The following is a 26,933-nucleotide window of genomic DNA, read 5'->3' as shown; positions in this document are numbered from 1 at the left end:
AGCAGAGGCTCTCTTCTAGAGTCGTAATTCACATTAACAGAATTTTATACATCAAACTGAAAGATTAGATAGTTTCAGCGTGAGAATGGAAAGTCAACAAATTGAAAGGAATTGCATTTTTGTGAAAATAATTCAACTCACAAAATGTTCAGGTAGCTACAAGATTTTGTTATTCAGTTGAGGAAGTTTTCTGTGAAATCATCCAAAGCCAGTTGAAATTTTAAAAAAAATAAGTAACCCCAATCATTGCAAAGAACATCGCTGTGAATTGAAATTACTTTTGTCAGTAAGTTTACCAAAATACTTGACTGTGAAAATGTGTGCGGTTCTTGATACCAACCTACAAGAAAGATAATGAAGGGGCATAAAGAGAGCTTTTGGCAGATTGGGCTTCATAAATCAAAATATAGGAATTGTTATGTTATGCTGAAATATAAGATGTTGGTGAGGTGAGGCCTAATTTGGAGTATTGTGTGCAGTTCTGGTCACCTATCTACTTGCCAGGACTGGAGGACCTGAGTTATAGGGAAAGGTTGAATAGATTAGGACTTTATTCCTTGGAGTGTAGGAGAATGAGGGAGAATTTGATACACGTATACAAAATTATCATCATTATGTGCCATGTCGTAAGACATAGGCGATCATGGTCTGGCCATGACCATGACTGTTCATGTCAAATTTTCTACAGAAGTGGTTTGCTATTGCCTTCTTCTGAGTAGTGACTTTACAAGGCGGGTGATCACAGCCATTATCAATACTCTTTCCATCCTGCTCATCCAGCTCAAACAGGGAAGTAATAGGTTCAAAGAGCTGAGGATTTATAAGGCATTTGGAATATTGTGAGTAATTTAGGACACCATATTGAAGAAAGAATGTGCTGGCAATGGAGATGGTTCAGAGGAGATTTACGAGAATGATTCCAGGAATTAAAGGAGTGTTTGATGATTCTGGGGCTGTACTCACTGGAGTTTAGAAGAATGACGGGGGTTGTCATTGAAACCAATTCAATATTGAAAAGCCTAGATAGAATGGATGTAGTAAGGATGTTTCCTATAGTGGGGGAGCCTGGGTCCAGAGGGCACAGACCGAAAATAGAGGGACGCTCATTTAGATCAGAGATAAAGAGGAATTATTAGCTAGAGGGTGGTGAATCTGTACAATTCATTGCCACAAACGGCTGTGGAGGCTGGGTCATTGAGTATATTTAAAGCAGAGGTTCATAGGCCCTTGATAATTCAGGGCATCAAAGGTTATGGGGAGAAGACAGGATAATGGGATTGAGCGGGATAATAAATCAGCCGTGGAGGAATGGTGGAGCAGACTCAATGGGCTGAATGGCCTAATTCTGATCTTATGTCTTATAGTCTTAAAAATAGTGTTTTATCCTAATAAGGTGCAAAACTCATTGCAAAAAACAGAAAGAGTAAAACAATGCAATAGTTTGCAGAACCATCAGGAGGAATGGGGAAGGCGGAGGATTTTATGGCTAGTGTTCTGAAGTAATGAGTCACGAGGACGGAGCCTGTCCTCTCAAGTGTACCACTGACGAAAAACAGATTCCTTCCGAATGCTTTATCATCAGAGAATACTTAAGGGTACTTTGCCAAAAGCTGTCAGAAATCGGAAATTGAACAGAAAATAATGGAGGTCCACAGCAGGACAAGCAACATCTGCAGATTAGATCTGGAATTAAAAGTAATGGTGACCATAAAAACATCTGTCAATAAAAACACATCTGGTCTATTAATATCCTCTGGGCATTAGAAATCTGTTACTTCTAAACAGTCTGGCCAACAAGTGACTCCATATCCGTCAATATACAGAACTCTGAAAGAGACTTGGATTGAGTGGATGTGAAGAGGATGTTTCCTTGAGCAGTAGAGTCCAAGATCTGAGGGCACAGCCTCAGAATAAAGGGATGCCACTTCAGAACTGAAGTGAGGAAGAATTTCTTCAGCCACAGCACAACATTCACAAACTCAGCAACTCAGACTTCCACTGTTATTTATTTATTTGTTATTTAGTTGGGTTTGCACAACATGATGGGCCAGCGAGCCTGTGCCTGTGCTGCACTATTCTGTTATTTGTTTTATTTATTTCCACAGTTTGTTGTTGTGTGCACATTGTTTATCAGTCTTTGTGTGTAGTTTCTTATTGATTCTACATTTATTTGTTCTACTGTGAATGCCTGCAAGGAAATGAATCTCAGAGTAGTATATGGTGACATATATGTGCTTTTATAATCAATTTACTTCGAACTTTGATTAATCTGTGGAACTCATTGGCACGGAGGGCTGCGGAGGCCAAGTCAATGGATGATAGGCCTGATATTGTCTCTGTTGTGGACTGAAAGTGGGAAGGGGGCTGGGAGAAGGGAATTATAGTTGGGAAAAAGAGCAGGGAGAGGGGAGGGAGTGGAAAGTGCCAGAGGCACTTTTTGCAATGATCAATAAACCAATTGTTTGGAATCAAATGACATTATTATCCACAGCAACACCAAGAAATGTCACTCCCATTTCTCTTGAGTAAGGAGCGTGCTGAGAAATATGAACCTCTGAGAGAGCTATATACCAATGGGACAGCAGCAGTGGACACCCATGCACCAATGGGACAGCATCCATGGAGAAACATGCACCAATGGTACAGCATCCATGGAGAACCATGCACCAATGGGACAGCAGCAACGGAGAACCATGGACCAATGGGACAGCATCCATGGAGAAAAATGCACCAATGGGACAGCATCCATGGAGAAACATGCACCAAAGGGACAGCATTCATGGAGAAACATGCACCAACGGACAGCATCAATGGCGAACCATGTACCAATGGGACAGCAGTAACGGAGAACCATGTACCAATGGGACAGCAGCAATGGAGAACCATGGACCAATGAGACAGCATCCATGGAGAAACATGCACCAATGGAACAGCATCCATGGAGAAACATGCACCAATGGGACAGCATCAATGGAGAGCAATGCACCAATGGGACAGCATCAATGGACATTTTGGGGTGAGATCTTTTATCAACATCTGCAATCTATTTTCTTTTTACTACCTTGATATAATTATGTAGATTGTAAGACCATAAGTCATAGGAGCAGAATTAGGCCATTCGTCCATCAAATCTTCTCTGCCATTCCATCATGGCTGATCTATTATCCCTTTCAACCACACTTTCCTGCCTTCTCCTCATAAACATTGACACCCTACGTAATTAAGAACCTATCAACCTCCACTTTAAATATTCTGAAGATGTGGCCTCCACAGCTGTCTGTGGCAATTAATTCCACTAATTCCCCACCTTCTGGCTAAAGGCATTCCTCACCCTCTCTGTTCTAAATAGATGTCCCTTTATTCTGACACTGCTCTAATCTGACCACCACCTACAAGGCCTTGCTTTCTTCTCACTGCTGCCATCAGCAATAAGATACAGGAGCCTCAGGACTCTCACCACCAGGTTCAGGAACAGTCATTACCCCCCAACCATCAAGCTCTTGAACCAGAGCGGTTAACTTCACTTGCCCCATAACTGAACTGTTCCCTGTAACCTATGGACTCACTTCATCTTAAGTTCTTGATACTTATTGCTTATTTGTTTATAATTATTACTCTTTCTTTCTTTTTGTATTTGCACAGTGTGTTGTCTTTTTCATCCAAGTTTCATTGATTCTATTATAGTTATTATTCTATTATGGATTTATTTAGTATGCCCACAAGAAAATGAATCTCAGGGTGGTACATGGTGACATATATCTACTTTGATAATAAATTTACGTTGAATTTCAAACTTCCCTCTGGTCCTAGATTCCCCCACTATTGGAAACATCCTCTCCACATCCACTCCATCTAGGCCTTTCAAAATTCGATAGGTTGCAATAAGTTTCCCCCTTCCAAACTCCAGCAAGTACAGGCCCAGAGCCGTCAAATACTTCTCTATGTTAACACTTTCATTCCTGGAATCATTCTCGTGAACCCCCTCTGGACCCTGTACAATGCTAGCACATCTTTTATTAGATAAGCGGCCCAAAACTCCTCACAATGCCCAGGTGCGGTCTGACCAATGGCTTATGAAACCTCAGCATTAGATTGTTGCCTGCATGGCATGATCTGTGTAGAGAGAGTTTGTAAATTTGGCAAGAGCAAAGGATCTTGGGAATGGTGATAATGGAGTGCTTTCTGAAGAGTGTGGGACAGGTGGCAGAGAGGAATACCAGAGATGGAGAATGCATGGGTTATTGTGTTCATTCATTCATTATGTGCTGTGTCATGTAACGTGGGCGACCATGGTCTTTCCATGACCATGATTGTTCTTGGCAAGTTTTTCTACAAAAGTGGTTTGCCATTGCCTTCTTCTGGGCAGTGTCTTTACAGGATGGGTGACCCCAGCCATTACCAATACTCTTATCTATCCAGCTACCTGTGTAGATGACAATAAACTTGACTTTATACAGCATGGAACTGGGCCAACTGGTCCATGCCAATGAGATCCCCATCTATGCTAGCCCCATTTGCACATGTCTGCCCACATCCTTTAAACTTTTCCTGTCCATGAATCTTTCAGATCTGGCAATATTATATCATTACCAATGGTATCACATGACAAAAACTCACTCGCCACCCATTAACTTACTTTCACTTGTCTAATGAAGGGCATTGGGTGTCTTAGCAGATGAGTCTCTACTGAAGGAGCTGTAAGGCACACTTCCCTCCGCTAGCCAGCAGGTCACCCTTGGGCAAGGTGGAGCACCTACTTTTAGCCCCCGATCAGGGTCGTGTGAATCCATGGGAGCCGGTGGTGGATGGTCGTATGAGTAGCTGGTGCACATCACAAGTCCTGGTTATGTGACCACTGACACCAGGCAGACAATCTCTGAAAAGTATTGATAATGGCTGGGGTCGCCTTTCTTGTATGGACACTGCCCAGAAGGTGGCAATGACAATTTACTTCTGTAGAAAAATTTGCCATGAACAATCAGGAGACCATGATTGCCCACATCATATGAAACTGCATATGAGGATGATGATGAATGCATTTCTTAGCAAGCCCTCTGTTTCCTGTTTTTATTGCTGACATTTAGTTCCCACTGTACGTGGGCTGGCCCGTCGTTGGTCGGGGTCAACTACAGATGTTGTATCCCATCTGTCATACACACACCAGGGCAGTATGACATGGACAACAAGCTGTTGCCCATGCAACAGGCTCTCCTCTCTCCACGCAGCTGATGAATCCAAACGTACAGCAGAGACCGTTACAGTTTGGTACCAGTAGTGTTGCAGAAGTTGCCAGTCAACATTGAATTCAACATTGGACTGTTTAAGGACTCCAGCTCCGGACTTTTCCCTCGGGGCTTACTCCCGAAGCCTTCTCCATGAGTGGGTATAACCACAAGGCGGCAGAAGTTTGAGATTGGAGTTTTTACTCTCCTAGTTGAGCTGCCAACCGTGGCTGACATGCCCCATCTGTCCAGTCAATTCCTGAATATTTTGATATTCAGGGGCTAGACAGCAGCTGGCTATGGCACAATTTATTTGTCACTGAACCGAATTGAATTGAGAACTGCTAGCAGCATCTGTGACTGGAATGAATATCCAATTGTGAAAGATTAAGGAGTTTATCTGTGTGGTTTTCCACACTCAGGCCAAAAGGCATCGACCGCATCTGTTAGCATTCAAAGAAGGCTGCCCCCTGACTTGCCCTGCCCTTTGAGCCAAATAAAGGATTTTAACAGAAACAAAAAATATTGATTTTTCTATAACAAGCTTTACTAGCTGCAGTCCTGCCCAGGGTCTGTGCTGACTGGGTTCAGGCCGGTGAGAGAAACATCGGTCAGCTTAAACGTTTATAAACTCACAACCTTCTGGATCTGCAAACTGCATTCTACATATAGTCACAGCAGGGCGGGCAGCATCCGTTGAAATGAGCAGTCAACATTTCAGGTCTCAGCCCGAAACATTGACTGCTTATTTCAGCGGATGCTGCCCAACCTGCTGAGTTCATCCAGCTTGTTTGTACGTGTTGATTTGACCCCAGCATCTGCAGTGCACTTTGTGTTGTGTATGCTACATATAGTCACAGGCATACAGGGGCAAGAGGCTTAATCCTACACTTCTCCCTGTGCCAATGGAGGAAGGGATTTTATATTCCTGGCTCAATGGTGTTGCTATAGAGTCGTTAGATAAGAGACAACCTGTACCATATCAGATTGATCGCGAAAATGTGGTGAGTGCGCATGTGACCGAGCGATCCTGATGTGAATTGACTGGGCCAACTGTGCATGGGAGGCACTCTCCTTTGGGCATGGGCACAGGTCTCGGAGTACACAGGTGTTTCATCTCTACAAGCCCGGTCCATCACTCCCACACTCCAATTTGCCCAACGTGTATCGTTACTACCATGATTCAGTATAAGCGTTTAATTGTACTACTCCACTGTCGTTTTCGCCCCTTGTATGCATAACGTTTTGCCGATGAAGATCGCCACAAGAACGGCTGCTCCACCTCTGTCAGGCCTGCACAGGCAGGCACCTCCCAGTCTCCACCCTGCTGACAGGAGTCACCTGCCACTCGTTACCAACTCATCACCTGCAGCCTATTTAAACCCAGCTCTCACTCATAATCTTTGTTCAGCACAACGCTTTACAATACCCGCAACCAGGGTTCAATTCCCGAAGCTGACTGTAAGGAGTTTGCTCGTTCTCCCCATAATTGTGTGGGCTCCCTCCAGGTGCTCCGCTTCCTTCCCACAGTCCATTGGTCAGTCAATCAATTGGTCATTGTACGTTTGTAAATCTTCCCATGGGTGGCATGTCTCAAAGGGCCAGAAGGGCCTATTCCACACTGTATTTCAATAGATAAAATTTTTTTTAAATTGAGCCAGCCAGACGCCCAGTTGCTCCTAGCCTTCAGTTATCTCATTGCCTTGTTGTGTTTAGTCTCTGTTCTCCCTTGTCTTATGGCCCCTCGTGGCTTGTTATTTTGCAGTCTATGATTGGAGTGATCGCTCACCATTGAATTGTCTCTGTGTTGCGTTTCGGTCAAGCCTCCTCTACACTTCCTGATGATGCAAAGTGCCCAGTCCATTCTGGAGAACTAACTGCTGAAACCCCGCTATGATGGAAGGAAGCCTTCCTGGACAATGACACTGACGTGCCATGCCCACAATGCTCAGCAGAGGAACACAAGCAGCAAGAACAAGACAGCAACAGCAAACAAATCCATTTCCCACCCACTCACTCACACACACAGGCCTCCAAAACCACATCCTTGGTATCTTGGTTGTTAATGCAAATGACGTCTCTCTCTATTTGCTTCAGTGTATGTGAAGCCAGGATAAGAAGATGGGTGAAGGAGTGATTTGTTTTTAAAGTGTATAAAATCTTGATGTACTTTGTAAAGACATTGACATCCACAACTCCACTCACTGTGAGGTGCTTTGGACAGAAGTGTAAGTTTAAAGAGGGCGCTCTGTGAAGATCCAGTACTTACGAGTGGTGATTTCAACAAGCCCTTCCTGGTGAAGGTGGATGTTCCTGGAGCAGGGATATGTGCTGCGTTAATCCAAGGAGAAGAGGACAATGAGAAGCCTGTCTTATACCTGAGGAGGAAGCTGCTACCATGGGAAAATAGGGGGCACCTCCCTCTCCCTTACTAGGGAGTGAGAGAACCTGTGGGTTGCCGAATGGCAGATGAATTGGGGTAACTGCAAGGTCTGTGTCTTTGCTGTCGCTTAGCTCACGCTTGTGCTCGGTAGCGGGTGCGCCTTTTGTTTTGCCAGTGGGGGGAGGGGGGATCATTGCTTGCCGCTGCTTACACACAGCAGCGGGGAGCTGGGGGGTGGTTCTCACGTTTAACTGTCGTTCATTCTTTGGGGCACTTCTCTGTTTGCGTGGATGTTTTGAGAAGAAAAAGCATTTCAGGATGTATATTGTACACATTTCTCTGACATTAAATCGAACCCCTGAACTCAGTACTCAACTGTTGAGAAAGCGGCTCTGGCCATCCAGTGGGCCCTGGACAGTCCACACTTTTACCTCCAAGGCCGGGAGTGAGTTTTGGAGACAGATCACTGTGCACTGACCAGGATCCACACCATGAAGAATCAAAATGCTCACAGTACCAGAGGCATCTAGCCCTGCAACCTTCCACTTCACAATCCGTCACAGAGTGGACAGCCGGACGGTCACTGCCTCCTACCTCTCCACTTACGCATCTTGGGTAAATTAGGAGAGAGGGGAGGGTATTGTGACAGAGCAGGTCTGCCCCAGTCTAATACCAGAGGACATGCTTTTAAGGTGAGAGGGGATAATTTCAAAGGAGATGTGAGGGGTAAGTTTTTTTTTCACAGAGTGGTAGGTGGCTGGGATGCTGGTAGAAGCAGAAACTTTAGCGATGTTTAGATAGACACACGAATGTGAGGAAAATGGAAGAATATGGACATTGTGTAGGCAGAGGGGATTAATTGGATTTGGTTATTTGATTACTAATTTAATTGGATCGTCACAACATTGTGGGCCAAAGAGCCTGTTCCTGCTCTGTACTGATGTATATTCTATAATGGATACGTTATCACTATAATGTACCTGGCCTTGCCCACAAGATGACTTGCCCGAGTGGGAGAAGGCTGGCTGCTTCGATTCTTTCTGGGTGTTTCAGTCGGCGTACCAGTCCCACACAGTCACCACTTGCCTGCACTGACATCCATGACCTTGAGCATCGGTCAGAGCTCCCGAGTCCCAGTTCAAGACCATCTGGGCTGCAAAGCTCATGCTGTTATCCTAAACCAATCAGCGTCACCCCTAAAGGGTTTGACGGTTCAGAAGCGCGGAGGCACTGCAGCCAAACTGTGGAACACAAATCCAGTTTCTGCATGGATCGGGAATCATGAAAGAGAAAAATGGGACCAATTCAAAGGTGCCAACATGTGTCCGAATTCTTCCGGTGAACATAAAACACTGCAGCACAATACAGGCCCTTTGGCCCAGAATGTTGTGTTGACATATTAACCTATTCTAAGACCAGTCTAACTTTTCCTTCCTGCACAGCCGTCCATTTTTCTATCTAAGACTTTTTTAAATGTCCCGAATGGATTTGCTTCTCCCACCACTACTGACAGGGTGGGTGTTCCACACACCCACTACTCTTTGACATCCCATCCTATACTTTCCTCCAATCACCTTAAAATTAAACTCTCCTTGTATTAGCCACTTTAGCCCATGAGGAAAGTATCTGGGAGTCCACTCAGTCGGTGCCTCTTCTCATCTTGAATACCTCTATCAAGTCACCTCTCATCCTCAGTGAGTTCAGGAATTAAAGATGACACAGAGACAGCCAAACTCATTTGTTTAAATTACATTTATCTTTGTTGCTTATAAGAAACAAAGCAAGAGGCATGGTAGTGTGAAGCTATTATAGAACCAGCTGTGAGATCAGGGTTCAATTCTCACCACTGTCAGTAAGGAATCTGTATAAGATGTACTGTTGTGCTTTTAATATTTAAGTAATATTTGAGTAATCTTGTGTGTGTATACATAGTATATATTAGTTGATTAAGCATTCTTGTTAGCTTAAGTAATTTATTATGAGTTATATGTATAAATATGTGAATTGGCATAGATCATCACGCTATCATGTGATATGTGCGTACCTCACTTAAAGCAAACACAAAGTCAGACCCCATTTCAGATTCCTGGTCTTCCTTTGAATTAGTTGAATGTTTTGAGGTTACAAAGCATAACAGTGGTGATGAGACATTTTCAAACTGAACCTGAGATGGTTAGTAAGTTGTGGAGAAGCTTTGTTGGCGCCGAAAACACAGCGACTCTTGTGGGCTGCCCAGCACAGTCCCCGCTGACTTGATTTGACGCAGACGATGCCTTTCACTACATTTCGATGTACATATGACAAATAAAGCTAATCTTTTGTTGTAAAATTTCTAGATTCAGCATACTAATAATGACAATACGAAAACAAAAGCCCGTGGATCAAAAACACGAATGATTCTGCAGATGCTGGAAATCGAGGAGGATGAACAAGTGCAGGAAAACCCAGTCAAAGACTTAGGAGCAGTTTCTTCCTCTGCGCCATCTGATTTTTGAACGGTACCTCATTACTTTTGTAAATTATAGTAATTTTATAACTTGCACTGTACTACTACCACAAATTTCACAACATACCGTATGTCCAGTGAAAAAAAAGCAGATTCTGATTCTGAGGAATGGAACAAGATTAATAAGTTCACTTTAACAAAGTCTTCAGGAGTAATTGTTTGTCTTACCGCAGGGACCCTTGTGCTTGACAGTGATGTGCTTTTTCAGAATGCAGGCCATGGCTTCCAATTCACACTCGTTGCCGTAAATGTGTTCATCGCTGCCACAGACAGGCTCGTACACGCTCTGGCACGTCTGCTGGCACTCACACACTGCTTTGTTATTCTTCACAATGCACTTGGACCCAAAATCACACTCAACGTTCAGGCAGGGGCTTAGATTGTTAAGGTCTGTTTGAAGAAATCAGGCAAGTTAAGGTTTATTTTGATGTATTTTCCGTTCCAGTGGCTTGGCTAACAACATTGAAACACCAAAACATTGAACCAACACAACTCTTAGGCTAACAATCCTCGTCTCCCTTCCAGATTTCTGCTCTGCACTTTAGTCCCAGGGCTGTCCAAGTTTCAAGCCCTAAGCTTTGGTACAAGGCCCATCAAGTTTTGGACGCAGTCCCTCTGTTATTTATCTGTTTGGGTTTTACATCGTGTTGCTGTCTCTCCATGAATACATTTAAACTGGAAGTGGGTCTGTTGGAATCAATGGAAAACAGGGCAAAATGTGACCAACAACAACATTCTGCAGACCCCACAGGTAATCCATTGGGATAGGGAAAATACAGAGAGGCACTGTGAGGTGGAGAGGCAGGGAATTAAGGAAAATATGGAGAAAGCAGGATAAAGGAAGTAGGGGAAAAGGGAGGTAAGAGCAGGAAGATAGTGGGGGGAGAGGGAGACAGACAGAGACAGACAGAGACAGAGAGAGACAGACAAGAGTCTGGAGTTCAAGACCCCTGAGTCTGTGAACCTCTGTGAGTCCACTAAGGAAGTTGAAAACCAGTGTCTGTGAGCCTGGGTCCATTGGATGCCGAAGAAGATGGCTTTTCCTGGGGTGAATGGGAAGAAGGAAAGAGCTTGTTTCGCTGCTTTGTTCAGTGCTTGTTGTATTCTGTTTGATTGTGGTCTGCGTGGGCCTGAATTGTGGGCATATTATGTTGGTGCTGGAATGTGTGGTGACAATTGTGGGCCGCCCCCCAGCTCACTCTCAGGTGTGCAAACACGCTGGAGGAACTCAGCAGGTCGGGCAGCATCCATGGAAACCATGCTGCCCGACCTGCTGAGTTCCTCCAGCGTGTTTGTACGTGTTGATTTGACCACACCATCTGCAGTGTGTTTTGTATTCACTCAGGTGTGTTAGCTGTTAACCAAAATGACGTATTTCACTCTAGTTTTCAATGTACACCCGATAAGTAAACATGAATATTGAAGGAGATACAGAGACAGTGGGAGAGAGGGAGTTGGCGAGTAAGAGAAAGATGGTGAGAAAGAATGAGAGAGATGGAGACAAAGTGAGAGAAACAAAAAGAGAGAGAGAGAGGGAGGGAGAGAGAGAAAAGAGAGAGAGAATCAGAAAATCTGAGAGTCCGAGATGGTGAGAAAGAGAATGGGGGGGAGAGAGAGAGGGAGAGAGAGAGAGGGAAGGAGAGAGGGAGATGGAGGGGGAGAGGGAGATGGAGTGGGAGGGGGAGATGGAGGAGGAGGGGGGAGAGAGAGATGATGTTGTATGTTGTGTTCAGACGTTCTGATGATCAGTATTTAATGACGTTACTTGGCCCCCTGACTCTCCAGGTTTTATTCCAAAGCAGTGCACAGGCAAATCATTGAGGATGTCTATGCTATAACTTCCCTTTCTAAATTCTCAGAAAGGGTTCTGAAAAAATTAAAGAGGTGGCAACAGCCAAAACTGCCCTTGCAAACCTGGCACTTGCACCAACGTAAAGTCACGAGTACTGCTGAGATGTTTTGTCAGTTCTGCCGAAGATAATCACCGACTGCAACACAAATTAATCCCCAGACACAACTGAAGTGGCATAGTTAGAGCTGATTGGTGAAGCAATGGCCAAAAAGCTCAATAAACTGTTGATCAACTATGCTATTGTCATTACAGTAAGTATTGCAGTGAGATCTAAGCTGAGAAAACCACTTTTAAGGTTCACATTGCAGATGGGAGCGAAGGAATATCATAAACAAGAGATTCTGCAGATGCTGGAAATTCGGAGCAACACACACAAAATGCTGGAGGAACTCAGCAGGTCAGGCAAGTATTGATGGAGAGGAACAAACAGTTGACGTTTCAAGCCAAGAACCTTCACCAGGACTGGAAAGGAGGAGGGAAAAGCCAGAATAAGAAGGTGGAGGGAGGGGGAGAAGTACAAGCTGGCAGGTGATAGGTGAGACCTGGTGAGGGGGAAGGTAGGTAGGTGGAGAAGAGGGAGTGAAGCAAGAAGCTGGGAGGTGAAAGGTAGAACAAGTAAAGGACTGGAGAAGAAGGAATCTGATAAGAGAGAAGAGGGGACCATGGGAGAAAGTGAAGGAGGAGAGGCACCGGGGGGAAGGTGAGGGGCACGTGAGGAGAAGAGGTAAGAGAAGGGAATATCAGCAGCTTGATTAATGAAGTGGAGGCTCAAGGAGTGAGATCAAATTGCTAGAATCATTACTGTTGAATAGTGGCTTGAAAGAAGTATGCTGGATCATGAGAGGATCAGGGAAAGAAGATAACATTATATCCTTGCTCTTATATTCTCATCTTCTTTAAATGAATTCATTCATTTGCAATTGCAATCAATTGCATTCATTTCAAGAAGACTAGAATATAAAAGCAAGAGTGTAATGCTGAGGCTTATAATGCATTGGTAAAGCCTCAATTGGAGTATTGTGAGCAGTTTTGTGCCCCTACTTAAAGAAAGGTGTGCTGACGTTGGGGAGGGTCAAAGATGCTTCATGAAAATGATTCCAAAATTGGACATCTTATCATATGAGGAGCTTTTGATGGCTCTGGGCACCTGCTCACTGGAATTCAAAAGAATGAGGGGGATCTCATTGAAAACTATCAAATGTTGAAAGGTCTCGATAGAGTGGATGTGGAGAGGATGTTTCCGATGGTGGGAGAGTCTAGGACCAGAGAACACAGGCTCAGAATAGAGGGGCGTCCATTTAGAACAGAGATGAGAAGGAATTTCTCACTAGAGAATAGTGAGTCTGTGGAATTTGTTGCCACAGATGGCTGTGGAGGACGTCACTGGGTATATTTAAGACAGAGGTTGATTAGTCAGGCATAAAGGAATACAGGTAGAAGCAGGAGATTGGGGCCGAGAGGGAAATGGATCAGTCATGATGAAATGGCTGACTTGATGGGCTGAATGGCCTAATCCTTTCCTATATCTTATGATCTTATGGTCAAACGCTTCAGTCCAGTGGTAAGTACATCAAAAGCAAGAAGGCACAGGTTTGAGGAGACAGGTATGAACTTTAAAGAGGATGTGAATGGGATCACTGTGAGAAGGGGAGGGGGGTGGGCTCAGATGGACATTACACAGAAGATTACAGAACCAGAACAGGCCATTCTGCCCACCATGTCTGTGCTGGCCACATTGCCCAGCTAACTACTTTTGCCTGTACGTGATCCCTATTTCTTTATCTCTTGACTGTCCATATGTCTGTCTAAACATTGCTGTCATATTTGCTGTTACCACCCCCCTCCGGCTACCTGACCCAGGCACGCATCACTCTGTGTAAAAAGTTTACCTTGCAAGTCACCTTTAAACTTCCTCCTTCACACCCTTTGATACTCTTGCTAATCAAGAACTTATCAACCTCCGCTTTAAATATATGGAACAACTTGGCCTCCACAGCCATCTGTGGCAATGAGTTCCACAGATTCACTACTCTCTGTTCATCCCTGTTCTAAAAGGCCATCATTCTCCTTTGAGGCTGTGCCTGCTGGTCCAAGATTCTCCAACTTTTAGTTAAGTAACAGCTTATAGCTAATTGATAATACTGCTTCATTGCTTATAGCTAATACATTTTAATCCAGACAACATCCTGGTGAACCCATTAACATCCATGAAAACGTGAACAGTACCCCATTAATTCTTATTTTTGCACTATTTATTAATTTTGTAATTTTTAATAATTCTACATCTTCCCACTGCACAACAATGAACTTCACATCATATACAACAGTGATTCTGAATCTCTTCCCTGCCCTTCCAACTGCAATCAATTCTCCAAACATGAGAGGTTCTGCAGATGCTGGAAATCCAGAGGAACACACACACACAATGCTGGAGGAACTCAGCGGGTCAGGCAGCGTCTATGGAGGGGAGTAAAGAGTTGACGTTTAGGCTGAGACCAGGGATAAAGGGAGGGAGGAGGGGCATCAGGAGGAGGTGTCCCTTTCCCTCAAAGGCCCCAACCATTCAGCACCCCAAAGTTCAAAGTAGTTTTATTATCCAAGTACCTTCATGTCACCATATACCACCCTGAGATTAATTTTCTTGTGGGCATTCACAGTAGAAAAAAAGAAATAGAAGCAATGGAAAACTACACACAAAGACTGACAAATAACCAATGCGCAAAAGAATGCACTGTGCGATATGACAAAAATAATACAAAATAAATAATACTGAGAACATGGGAGTATTTTCAGAAGATTATTAGCTAGTTCAACGTTCAAAGTAAGTTTATTCTCAAAGGGTACATATTATCCTGAGGTTCATTTTCTTGCTCGCATTCACAGTGCAACAAAAAATACAACAGAATCAGCACATAAAGACTGACAAACAACCTAACACCCAACATTGCCCTAAGCACAAGAGGCTTTACAGATTCTGGAAATCCACAGCAATGCACACCACAAAATGCTGGAGAAACTCAGCAGGTCAGCCAGCATCTATGGAAGGGAATAAGCTGTCAATGCCTTGGACCGAAACACTACATCAGGACCATAAGTCAGCAGAAAGTTAGGGATCATAAGTCAAGAAATGACGAACATCTTAAGAAAGGATGCGCTCCATTGGAGAGGGTCCAGAGAAGGGTAAAGAGAATTTATCTGGGAATAAAAAGTTTAATGTATGAGAAGTGTTTGATGGCTCTTGGCCTACACTTGCTGGAGTTCAGAAGAATTGGGGGGGGGCAGGGGTGAAATCTAATTGAATCCTATTGGACATTGAAAAGCCTAGACAGAGTGAACATGGAGAGGATTTTTCCTATAGTGGGTGAGTCTAGGAGCTGATGGTACAGCCTCAGAATAGAAGCATATCCATTTAGGACAGAGAAGAGGAGGAATTTCTTTAGCCAGAGGATGGTGAATCTCTGGAAATCATTGCCACAGACACCCATGGAGGCCAAGTCATTGGATATATTTAAAGTAGAGGTTATGGGGAGAAGGCAGAAGATCGGCATTGAGAGGGATAATGAATCAGTCGTGACGAAATCGCAGAGCAGACGCAATGGACTGAATGGCCTAATTCCGTTCTCATGCTCTTATAAGATTAATTCAAAGAGCTGAGCACTGGCTGCACATCTTTCTGCCAGCAGTAATTACTTGTTAAGGAAGAGGCAAAAAAATGGTTTTCACTGTTTAACACACAGAAGAGGAGGAATATGAGTCCAGTCTGCAAGATTTTGACGAGCTATGCACAATTTTAATGCAGATACTTGTCACTGAGCCTGCAGACCGATTCCTTAATTAGGTGTTCCTGTACAGAGGCAGTAATGCCACAGGCACACGGGTCCCCGTGTGTAATGTGGATAGAGATGGCAACTTGAGTACAGAATACTGATTTACTTAATTCAGTGCTACCAGCAAAAACGTCTGGTATTGGAAAAGAATAAAGGAATCTCTCACAGAATGGTGCTGTGGTTGTGTGACAGTCAGTGTGATGCTATTACAACTTGGGGTGTCGGAGTTCGGTGTGCAATTCGGATCTTGTGCGTGGTTTCCTCCGGATGTTCTGGTTTCCTCTCACAGTCCAAAGGTGTACCAGTCAGTAGGTTAATTGTTAATTATCCCGTGATTATACTTGGGTTAAATTGGGGGTTGCTGAAGGGCTGGAAGGGCCGGTCCCTCACTGTATCTCTAAATAAATAACTAAAAAATAGAAGTGTGTAAACATTTTGGCTTAAAATCAATCTCAAAAATCTTGCACAGGTTTCATGAACCATAATTTGGCAAAATATGATTCTTACTTAGAGAGTGCAAGTCTGTATCTTTGCAATTAATCCTAGAGCAGGGTTGACAGTGACTTCATTGAAATGGAAGGATAACAATCCTAAAGGGTTAAATTACTTCAGGATTTTGCACATCATGTCAATTTAATAAGGCCCTCAGGAAAGTGCAGACAGGAGGTGAATTGTTTTCTCATAAGGAAAGGTGCTTGCAATGCTAAGTCTGTTTTTCACATGCCAACAACATACCCATTAGTTAGAGAAATGAGGATGCCAGGCTGATGCAAGCTAAAACATTTCAACAGAATTCTTCTTCATCAATAAATACTATTCACTCCAGTCAGGTATGCAGCAACCTTAACAAGCCGATCTCCAACGGCGTCACTTTGGGATGATCAAAAATGGGAGATACGGCTGTGATGGGTAAGTGTTGAGGCACTTTGTGCTGGAGTTGGCATCTGTCTAATGAACACTTTCAGTCTGGCTTACTGTCAGTCTGCTGGAGAGCTGCTGCTTCTTTTTAAATGCCCTTTATTCAAACTTGCATGCCGTGCACACGGAACAGCTCAGAACTGGTGTGCCAAGTGACAGGATTGCCATTACATGCACAGTTTAATCAGCTGTGATGCATGAAGACAAAGGGGAGAGGAACATCCATGCCTTGGGGGGTGGGGGCGGGGAGTGTGACTGTTGTACGAACAGACAGGCACACTGATATTGGAGAGCCAAAATATTCAATGCCACAACTCCCTGGGCTTCTAATGCCAAAACCATGCAACTGTTCAACCCGGAAAAGAGTGGAGTGATTCACTTTGGAAGGTCCAGTTTAAAGACAGAATACAGGGTTAATGGCAGGATTATATACAGACTGGAGGACAGAGGGATCTTGGGATCCACGTCAATGAATCCCTCAAAGTTGCCATGCAAGTTAATTGGATGGTTGAGAAGACATATGGTATGCTGGCCTCTCTGGACTCTGGACTGGGGGTTACCAAACGTTATGTGGTTTTCCTTGTGTGGTCTGTTTTGTCGTGTGCTTTTTTGTGATATCATTCCGGGGAACATTGTCTCATTTTTTAACTGCATTGCATTTGTGGTTTCTAAATGACAATAAACTGAAGCTGAATCATCAGTTAGGGGATTGGGTTCAACAACCGTAAGGTACCGTTGCAGCTCTACAGAACTCTGGTTAGACTACACTTGGAATATTGTGTTCAGTTCTAGTTCCCTTATTATAAGAAGGATGTGGAAGCTTTAGAGAGGGTGCAGAGCTGATTTACCAGGTGCTGTCTGGATTGGAGAACATGTCCTCTGAGCTAAGGCTTTGGACAGCAGGAAGATGAGAGGTAACTTGATGGAGGTGTACAAGCTGCTAAGAGGCTTTAGGTTGAGTTGTCAGCCAGATACTTTCTCCATGGGCAGAAATGTATTTGTTTATTGGGATTCAGTGCAGAGTAGGCCCTTCCGACCCTTAGAGCCACACTGACCAGCAACCCCTGATATAACGCTAGCCTTATCATAGCACAATTTACAATGACCAATTAACCTACCAACTGGTATGTCTTTGGACCATGGAAGGAAACCCATGCAGTCATGGGGAGAACGTACGGACCCCTTACAGAGAGTGGCAGGAAATGAACCCGGGTTACTTGTACTGTAAAGTGTTGTGCTAACCACTGCACTACTGCACCACCTAATAGCTAATGCGAGGCGGCATAACTTTAAGGTGATTGGAGGCGAGTACAAGGGAAGATGTAAAGGTAGGTTTTTCACACCGAGTGGTGGATGGTAGAGGCAGAGATGTTAGGAACACTTTAGAGTCTCTTTGATAAAGAAACAAAAATGGATGGAGGAAGAGTTAGATTGATCTTGGTTAAAAAGTTGGCACAACATCTTGGGCTGAAGGGTCTGTACTGTGCTGTAGTGTTCTCTATTCTTTGAAAGGATTCGGGAACCACGGACACTACACTCAAATAGCAAATAAGGAACTTCTGCCACTGCCCTGAAAAGAGAACTGTTTACTCCAGACTGTCAATTGATGAAGGTTTCCCACCAGACCTCTGTTGCACTGAGTTACTTCATTCAAAAACTTGTAAATCACATTTGCCCACTTTGTCTTCATTACGCCCCACCGGCTATTTAACAAGCAATGTCTCAATTAAAATTAAAATTTTTATCCTTGTGTTCAAATCCTTCTTTTGTCTCACCCCTCCTTTGCTGTAATCCTGACTCACAATCCTCTTATACTGTATCTCTGTATGCCAATTAACTTACATCTCTTAGAACATAGAACACTACAGCAGAGTACAGGCCCTTTGGCCCACAATGTTGTGCTGACCCTTTAACCTGTTCCAAGATTAATTTAGCCCTTCCCTCCTACATCACCCTCCACAGGGTTACTGATGGTGGGGATGCAATAACATAACGTGAAATGCTGTCTATTTTCACAACAAACAAACAACTTAACTAAAGAGGGTTTAAAATTGAACTTTTTCTTTTAAAAAAATATATGAAAACAGTGTGATTCACAGAGATGAGAGGATTGTCTTACAAAGAAGAGATCGAGGGAAGTGAGTTATATTCACTTCAGATTGAGAGGTGACTCATTTCACGAAGGATTGGCAAGTTGCTGCAAAATACTGTTTACTCCTTGGAGAAAGTTGGCTACATTCTCAGGATCGGAATTGCTCATGTGGGATTGAGCCAAAGCCAAGGTTCTTCGCCAGATGGTTGTTACAGGAATTCAGGGAGATCTTACAGAGATACACAAAATTATGAGGGGTATAGATAGGATGTGGGTGGTGGAGTGGAGATACGTTTCTACCAAAGGAGGTGTAAAACACTTCTTCCCACTACTGGTCTGCAGATCACCCTTGGACAAGGTGTGGCATAGGGGCAGGTGGTGGATGGTCGTATGAGCAGTCGGTGCATATCACAAGTCCTGGTTATGTGACCACTGACAGCAGGCAGACAATCTCTGAAGAGTATTGATAATGGCTGGGGTCACCCGTCTTGTAAAGACCACGCACAGAAGAAGTCAATGGCAAGCCACTTCTGTGGAAAAATTTGCCAAGAACCATCATGGTCAATAGACCATGATTGCCCACGTCATACGACACAGCACATGATGATGATGACGATAGATAGGATGAATACAAGCAGGCTCTTTCCCAGCACAGGTTAAAGGTGAAAGGGGAATCTAAGAAGGAATTTCTTCAATTTGACTGTGGTGAGAATGTGGAACGAGCTGCCAGTCGATGTGGTGGATGTAGGTTTGACTGCAACATTTCAGAGTCATTTGGATAGGTACCTGTACATGGATAGAAGGGGAATAAAGGGCCATGGTTCGGGTGTAGATATATGGGTCTAGGCAGAAGACCAGGCAGGCATGGACTTGACTTGTAGAAGGACCTGTTGCTGTGCTATAAAGGCCCATGAATTTAAATCTTTGGAATTTTCTCCTGTTCGGGGGTTTGAGTGTTATCTTTTAGAGATCCAACATGGTAACAGTTTTTCATGGTCCAACGAGCCAACACTGCCCAACTATGCACATCTGACCAATTAACCTACGCCTTTGGAATGCAGTTGGAAACTGGAGCACACGGAGGGAACCCACAGAGTTACAGGGAGAGCGTGCAAACCCCTTGCACACTGTGGTGGGACTGAACCCGGGTCACTGGCGCTGTAATAGCGTTACCCTGTCGCACCTTCCGTGGGTTTAGAACACACAAGTGTGAGATTGCTAATTATCAGGATATCAGGGATTTGGGGATTGGCTGAGAAAGGAGACGGGGTATGTGATATGCTGTGAACACAAGCTCAGGAGAACATTTGGCTATTTCTTGCTTTAATGCTTCTGAACAATGCTGAGATAATAAAGCATAAATGCACACATGTATATTTTCTTGCTGCGCTGTCAAAATCCCTCAACACTGATCTTGTCTGTACTTATAAAACATTCTTTGTGACTGGCACCCTGGCAATTTGGGATTATCTGACAGAGCAATATGGCACAAGGTGAACATCACGGGTGACCCTCTACCATCCTGGGAGCCCTAGCCACTCACTTGGATCAGAATACAGAGCCATAAAGCTTGGCTGGATTAGAACTGGAGCCTCTAATTAGATTGAGGCTCTGATTTCAGGCAAGAGTGAATATTTGCTGGCCCAGTTTGATACCAATCTGAGGGCAGCGGAGTTTCATTTTCCCATCTGTCAAGACCAGGGACAGCAACAGAATCGTCTCAACTAATAAATTCACCAAAATGTTTAAAAATCATATCAATCATTTCTGTTGTTTTCATCTATTTGAACCCAGCCCCTGCTAATTATCTGCTGCCATCTCCATCAGATTCAGGAACAGTTATTACCGGACAACTGTAACAGGTGAAACCCTCCCTGCCATTGAATCGAAGAGTAAGGATTTCAGGTTGTATACTGTATACATTCTCTGATAATAAATTGAACCGTTGAACCTTTGGCCTTCAGTATTAATCCCTGATACTGCTGCTACCATTGGGAAGGAGGTACAGGAGCCTCAGGTTCCACACCACCAGGTGCAGCAACAGTCATTACCATTCAACCACCAGGCTCCTTTACCATCACGGGTGAAGCCCATCCCGCAACTGTATACACCTAAAAGGAGTGCTGTCACAAGAAAGCAACATCCATCATCAAAGGAACCCTACCCTCCAGGAGTGTTAGGTCCACACCACCCGGTTCAGGAACAGTTATTACCCTCAATCATCAGGATCCTGGAACAGTGCGGATAACTTCACTCACCTCAACACTGAACTCATTCATGACCTATCGACTCACTCTCAAGGACTCTACAACTCATGTTCCCAGTAGTATTTAGTTATTATTTGCACAATTTATATTCTTTTGCACATTAGTGATTTGTCAGTCTTTCTTATGTATTGGTTTTCATAAGTTCTATTGTATTTCTTTATTCTCCTGTAAATACCTGCAAGAAAATCAGTTTCAAGGTGGTATACGGTGACGTATACGTACCTTGATAATGCACTTACTTTGAACAGAGCTTGCCATTTTCTGTACCGTATGACCGGATGAGTGTCAATGCTCTCTCTCAGTTGCAGAGACTCCTGTTTGATCCTCGTCTCATGGGCTGCATGTGCAGAACTTGCGGATGCAACCACTGGTCTTCTCACGGCCATTGTGGTTCTCACCTTCATCCCAATGGTACACTAGCAGGCTAACTGGCTACTGTAAACGCCCTGTCATGTAAGTTAATGTCAGAAAGAATCTACAGGAGTAGACAGCAATATCAGAAAGCAAACATTGCAGGAATACAGGAAAATAATTCTACTGTGAATTCTTGCAAGAAAATGAACCTTCAGGTATATATGGTGATATATACTGTATAAACTTATTTTGAACTTTGAAAAGACAAGGGGGAATGGGACTGGGAGCAGCAGGGACCTGATGGGCCTAATAGCCTCCTTCTGTGCCATTATAAGAACAAAAACACAAGGAAGTACAGCTTTATGACACAAACCAATCTAACTGAAGCAACACACACAAAATGCTGGAGGAACTCAGCAGGTCAGCCAGCATCTATGGCAATGCATAAACAGTCGACATTACGGGCTGAGACCTTTCTTCATGACTGAGAGGAAGGGGGAAGACACCAGTATAAAGAGATGGGGGGGAGGAGAAGAAGAATAGCTTGAAGGTGATTAGAAAAAGCCAGATGGGTGGGAAAGGTCAAGGACTGTAGATGAGGGAATATGATTAGAGAGGAGAGTGGACCATAGGAGAAAAGGGAGGAGGAGGGGACCTAGGGGGAGGTGATAGGCAGGTGAGAAGAGGTAAGAGGCCAGAATGGGGAATAGAAAAAGAGGGAAGGGGGAGGGAATTTTTTTTTTAACCATAAGGAGAAATTGGTATTCATGTCGTCTAGTTGGAGGCTACCCAATTGAACTCTGCTGTGAAGTGCCCATTTTGGTTTGGAAGGCAGGACTTCTAAGAAAATACAATATCAGGGCAGGAAAATCAATGAATTCTGATCAAGAAGAGGCCTCCATCCTTATAGACGCCCTCTAGATCATTAGCAGAACACAGGAGACAAAACACTTCAATAGCTTGGGGTCATATTAGTGAAAAGATGATGTAATAATTCACAACTTTAGAAACATCATAATTCATTGTAAGTGATCGAGAGGTCTTATACTGAGAAAAGAAGTGTCAGAGTGTCCTATAACGAAAGGGTGGGGTTCTGATGGCTTCCTTTTTTACCATCATTTCATTTTCCAGTTTGAGGAAGTTATATACTGCAACGCAAATCCTTTTCTGTCAGGGGACAGCCTGACCTTTCCCCTCACGTGACAACTTCTCCTGACCCTGGTCCGGTAAGGTCATATTCAAGGTCCGAAGAGCCTCACGGGTAAGGTCAGAGGTCGAACTCGCAGAGAGAGTGATGCGCCGCTCTGACTCTGATCGGACAGCTTCCCAGACAAGACAAAGAGAGGTGGTCGCCAGTGAGACACTGCATACGAGAAAACACATTTGAAACAAACGAAACAAGACACTCTCGAAAAGGCGGCACAGGTATGGAATGTGGTCTGGCACTACCAAGGGTGGCGGACATGCACAAATCAGACAAGATGGAAGATGGGTTCAGAAGGGAAATGGAAATATGGAGAACAGGAACTTCACAGCAATGTTACTCTGACTGAGTTGAGAAGGCAACATTGAGAACAGAGAGGAAGGATCATTTCTCGAAGTCACAACAAAGCAACATTGCACACGGCATTGTTATGGCAGAGCTGCACATCCAGGCGGGACGACTGAGCAGCAAGGCTTCACTGCTGCTTACCGCAAGGGCCCTGGTGCTTGACTGGGATGTATGTCTGCCCCAGGCACTCTGCTTGCTGATGTTCACAGTCATTGTTGTAGCTCTGGCTGTTCTGACCACACACGGGCTTGTAGGCCCCGTCGCAGACGATGCGGTCACACGAGCAGTGGACGCTCCCCAGTAGGTTGAGGCACACGGCGTTGAACTTGCACTCTTCCTGACACTTGTCTGTAATCAAGAGAGCAAGCAGATATTAACCCCACAGTGGTGTGTCTAATGGCAAAGATACAGTCATAGTGTCACAGAGCACTACAGCAGAGAAAGGCCCTTCAGCCCATCTAACCTGTGCCAAACTGCAATTCTGCCTAGTCCCATGGACCAGAGTCGTCCACACCTTTCCCATCCGTGTGCTTATGCCAACATCTCCTACAGGTTGGAATCGAACCTGCATCCACCACTTTCACTGGCTGCCCATTCTACACTCGCTCTACCCTCTGAGTGACAAAGTTGCCCCTCAGGTTCCCTTCAATATTTCACTTTTCACCCTAAACCTATGATTTCTGGTTCTCATCTTACCCAAACTGAGGTGAAAGAGCCTGCAACCATTCACCTTTTCTATATCCCTCATAGTTTTGTACACAGCTGTATGATCCCCCCCTCATTCTCCTGCGCTCCAGTGAATATAGCCCTAACCTATTTAACCTTTGGAAATAACTCGGAAAATGTGTAGCTCAGGTGGTTGATGGTTGGGTTGAGCTGTTCTCCGATCTTGGCAATTTACTTGCAAATGTTTTGTCACCATACGAGGAGACATCACCAGCACACTGTTAGTTTGTGGTGTGTCCTTTGAATGCTTGGCCTTTATATACTGATTGGTCATCATTACGGAAACTCAGTTGAGATATAAGGAGGGGATCTCGTCGCTGATTGGATGTGTGGCGAACTCTGGTACATTGTGGTCTCGATCTACATGGCGATGAAGTAGGATGGCCAACTCTCTCTAGTCACTACCCATGAAGTTCAAGAGGGGCATAAATTGGACTGGACATCATTTTACGTCATGGAGCTCGCAGCATGCAAGAGAATTCCGAGAAGCATTGTTTTCATAGATCTCCATCCTATATATTAGCTGATGCAGGCAAAATTCCAGACCACAATGCACAGAGTTTGCCACACAACCAATCAGCAACGAGATCCCCTTCCGACATCACAACTGAGTTTCCGTAATAACGACCAATCAGCTGATTGAAAATCCAAGCATTCGGAGGACAGATCACAAATTAAAGTGCACTGATGGTGTCCCTTGTATGTCAACGAAATGTTTGCAATTGGAATGCCAAGATTGGAGAACAACTCAACCCAACTATTCAACCTTTACGTATAACTCAGGTCTTAAAGTTCTGCAACATCAGTCTCAAGTTTTAAATTAAAATCCAGCAGGCCAAGAAACTAAATTCAATAAATCCAGAAATTCAAAACCAGTGACACCGGTAAGTCTATACAGATAGTTCTTTCCCTTTGGATATGGGAAGCTCGTTGCTAACTCCAATACATTGTTCCGCTGTTGACCCTGTTGCCCCTGGGGTGGTAGGGAATGCCAGCCGCACTGAAAATAGTTGCTGCAATATTAGCACTTACTCCTTGGGAACAGCCCTTCTTGGTGTGACTTTCTCAAGGTCAGCTACTTCTTGCGAACAAATTCTACAGCAAGCTCACCTCCTGTAACTAGTTTGGCTTCAGGCTAGTGAGAACATAAGTTTTGAGGGAAGCAGAGACAATGAGGGTCTACTGTTGTGAAATTTGTCAAAAGGCTAAAGTTTAATCATCTGATTAAGTGCTGAAATCGAACTCAGGACCGTTTGTTAAGCCAAATCAACCCCAAAAGCTGAGGTTTTATAAGCATTGGTCAGCCCACACTTGGGAGTATTGTGAGCAGTGTTATGCCCCTTGGCACAAGGGCAGGCTGGCATTGGAGAGGACCCAAAGGAGGTTCATGAGAATGATCCCAGGAATGAAAGGGGTGATGCATGAGGATTGTTTGATGGCTGTGGGCCTGTACACACTGGAGTTCAGAAGAATGAGGGGGGGCCTCTTTGAAAGCTATTTAAAGTTGAAAGGCCTGGATAGAGTGGATATGGAGAGGATGTTCCCTATAATGGGGGAGTCTAGGACCAGAGGGCACACCATCGGAATAGGAGGACGTCCATTTAGAACAGCAATGAGGAGGAATCTCTTTAGTCGGAGGTGGCGAATCTGTGGAATTCACTGTCAAAGATGGCTGTGGAGGCCAAATTACAGGGTATATTTACAGCAGAGACGGACAGGTTTTTGATTAGTATGGATGTCTATGGTTACAGGGAGAAGGCAAGAGGATGGGGTTGAGATGCCCAGTCATGAGAGAATGGTGGAGCAGACTCAACGCCTGAATGGTCAAACTACTGCTGCTCATTCCTGATGAGAAGTCTCGGCCCCACATGTCACCTCTCTATTCCTATCCCAATGTGCTGCCTGGATGCTGTGATCGCCAGCATTCTGTGAGCGTTACAATAATTCTGCTCCTATGTCTTATGGTCGAAGTGCTCACCTCTGGGCAGGCAGGGTCCGAAGCGAATCCTCTGGAGATTGATGCCTTTGAGAGCGCCCACCCTCTCCATGACACACATGCTGTCGTAGGTCTGACCGTCATCGGCACAGACGGGCTTGTCCTCCTTCGGGCAGCTCTCCGGCCGCGACAGCACCTCTGGTTTGCGGATTCTTGGCTGTACTCGGCACGCCTGGTTCAGGTCACTCTGAGCGTCTTTGCAGGGGTCTGTGGGCAACACAGTAAACCTGAAAAGATTAGTGAGGATCCCCATGTCGTTCCACTCCACTCCTGCCAGGGAAGTACACTCAGTGGCCACTTTATTAGGTACACCTGCTCGTTAATGCCAATATCTGATCAGCCAATCATATGGCAGCAACTCAATGTATAAAAGCACGCAGACATGGTCAAGAGGTTCAGTTGTTGTTCAGACCAAACATCAGAATGGGGAAGAAATGTGATCTGAGTGACTTTGACCATGGAGTGATTGTTGGTACTAGACAGGGTGGTTTGAGTATCTCAGAAACTGCTGATCTCCTGGGGTTTTCACGCACAACAGCCTCTAGAGTTTACAGAGAATGGTGTGAAAAACAACAAAACATTCAGTGAGTGGCAGTTCAGTGAGAAAAGCACCTGGTTAATGAGAGAGGTGAGAGGAGAATGGCCAGACTGGTTCAAGCTGACGGGAAGGTGACAGTAACTCAAATAACCACACGTTACAACAGTGGTGTGCAGAAGAGCATCTCTGAACACACAACACGTCGAACCTCGAAGTGGATGGGCTACAGCAGCAGAAGACCGTGAACGTACACTCAGTGGCCACTTTATTAGGTACAGGTGGTATGTAATAAAGCGGCCACTGAGTGTCTATTCGTGTAGAAAATAGATGGACACTTGTCGATATGTTATTGTCACATGCACTGAGAATAATCTTTGTACCAACCACACGGGTGAATTGGTTTATAACTGTAGTATGTACCGAGATACAGTGAAAAACCTGCCTTGCATACTGTTCATATACATAATTAATTACCCAGTGCATTGAGGTAGAACAAGGGAAAACAGTAACAGAATACAGAATAAAATGTTATAGTTACAAAGAAAGTGCAGTGCAGGGAGAAAATAAGGTGCAGAGGTCACAGCGAGGTGGACTGGAGGAATCAAAAATTCACTTCAAGCATATGAGAGGTCCATTCAAGAGTCTGATGACAGTGGGATGGAAGCTGTCTGTGAGTCTGGCAGTGGGAGATTCAAGATTG

The 26,933-nt window shown here is 44.4% G+C and overlaps 1 protein-coding gene across 2 annotated transcripts in view; it reads right to left on the bottom strand.

Moving 5' to 3' along the window:
- agrn (agrin) overlaps positions 1-26,933 on the bottom strand; it is a 549,483-nt gene that overhangs the window by 131,955 nt on the left and 390,595 nt on the right. For both annotated transcript variants that reach the window (XM_059952327.1, XM_059952328.1), the window contains 3 exons: positions 25,678-25,902; positions 23,115-23,321; positions 10,280-10,501 (listed from right to left, as the gene is read on the bottom strand). In XM_059952327.1, the coding sequence (XP_059808310.1) occupies positions 10,280-10,501; positions 23,115-23,321; positions 25,678-25,902 (654 nt within the window). The remainder of the gene's footprint in view (positions 1-10,279; positions 10,502-23,114; positions 23,322-25,677; positions 25,903-26,933) is intronic.

Source organism: Hypanus sabinus, chromosome 27 (assembly GCF_030144855.1).
Source record: "Hypanus sabinus isolate sHypSab1 chromosome 27, sHypSab1.hap1, whole genome shotgun sequence".
Classification (NCBI taxonomy): domain Eukaryota; kingdom Metazoa; phylum Chordata; class Chondrichthyes; order Myliobatiformes; family Dasyatidae; genus Hypanus; species Hypanus sabinus.
The sequence above is the reverse complement of the archived record's forward strand: the minus strand, read 5'-3'. Positions and strand labels throughout refer to the sequence as shown.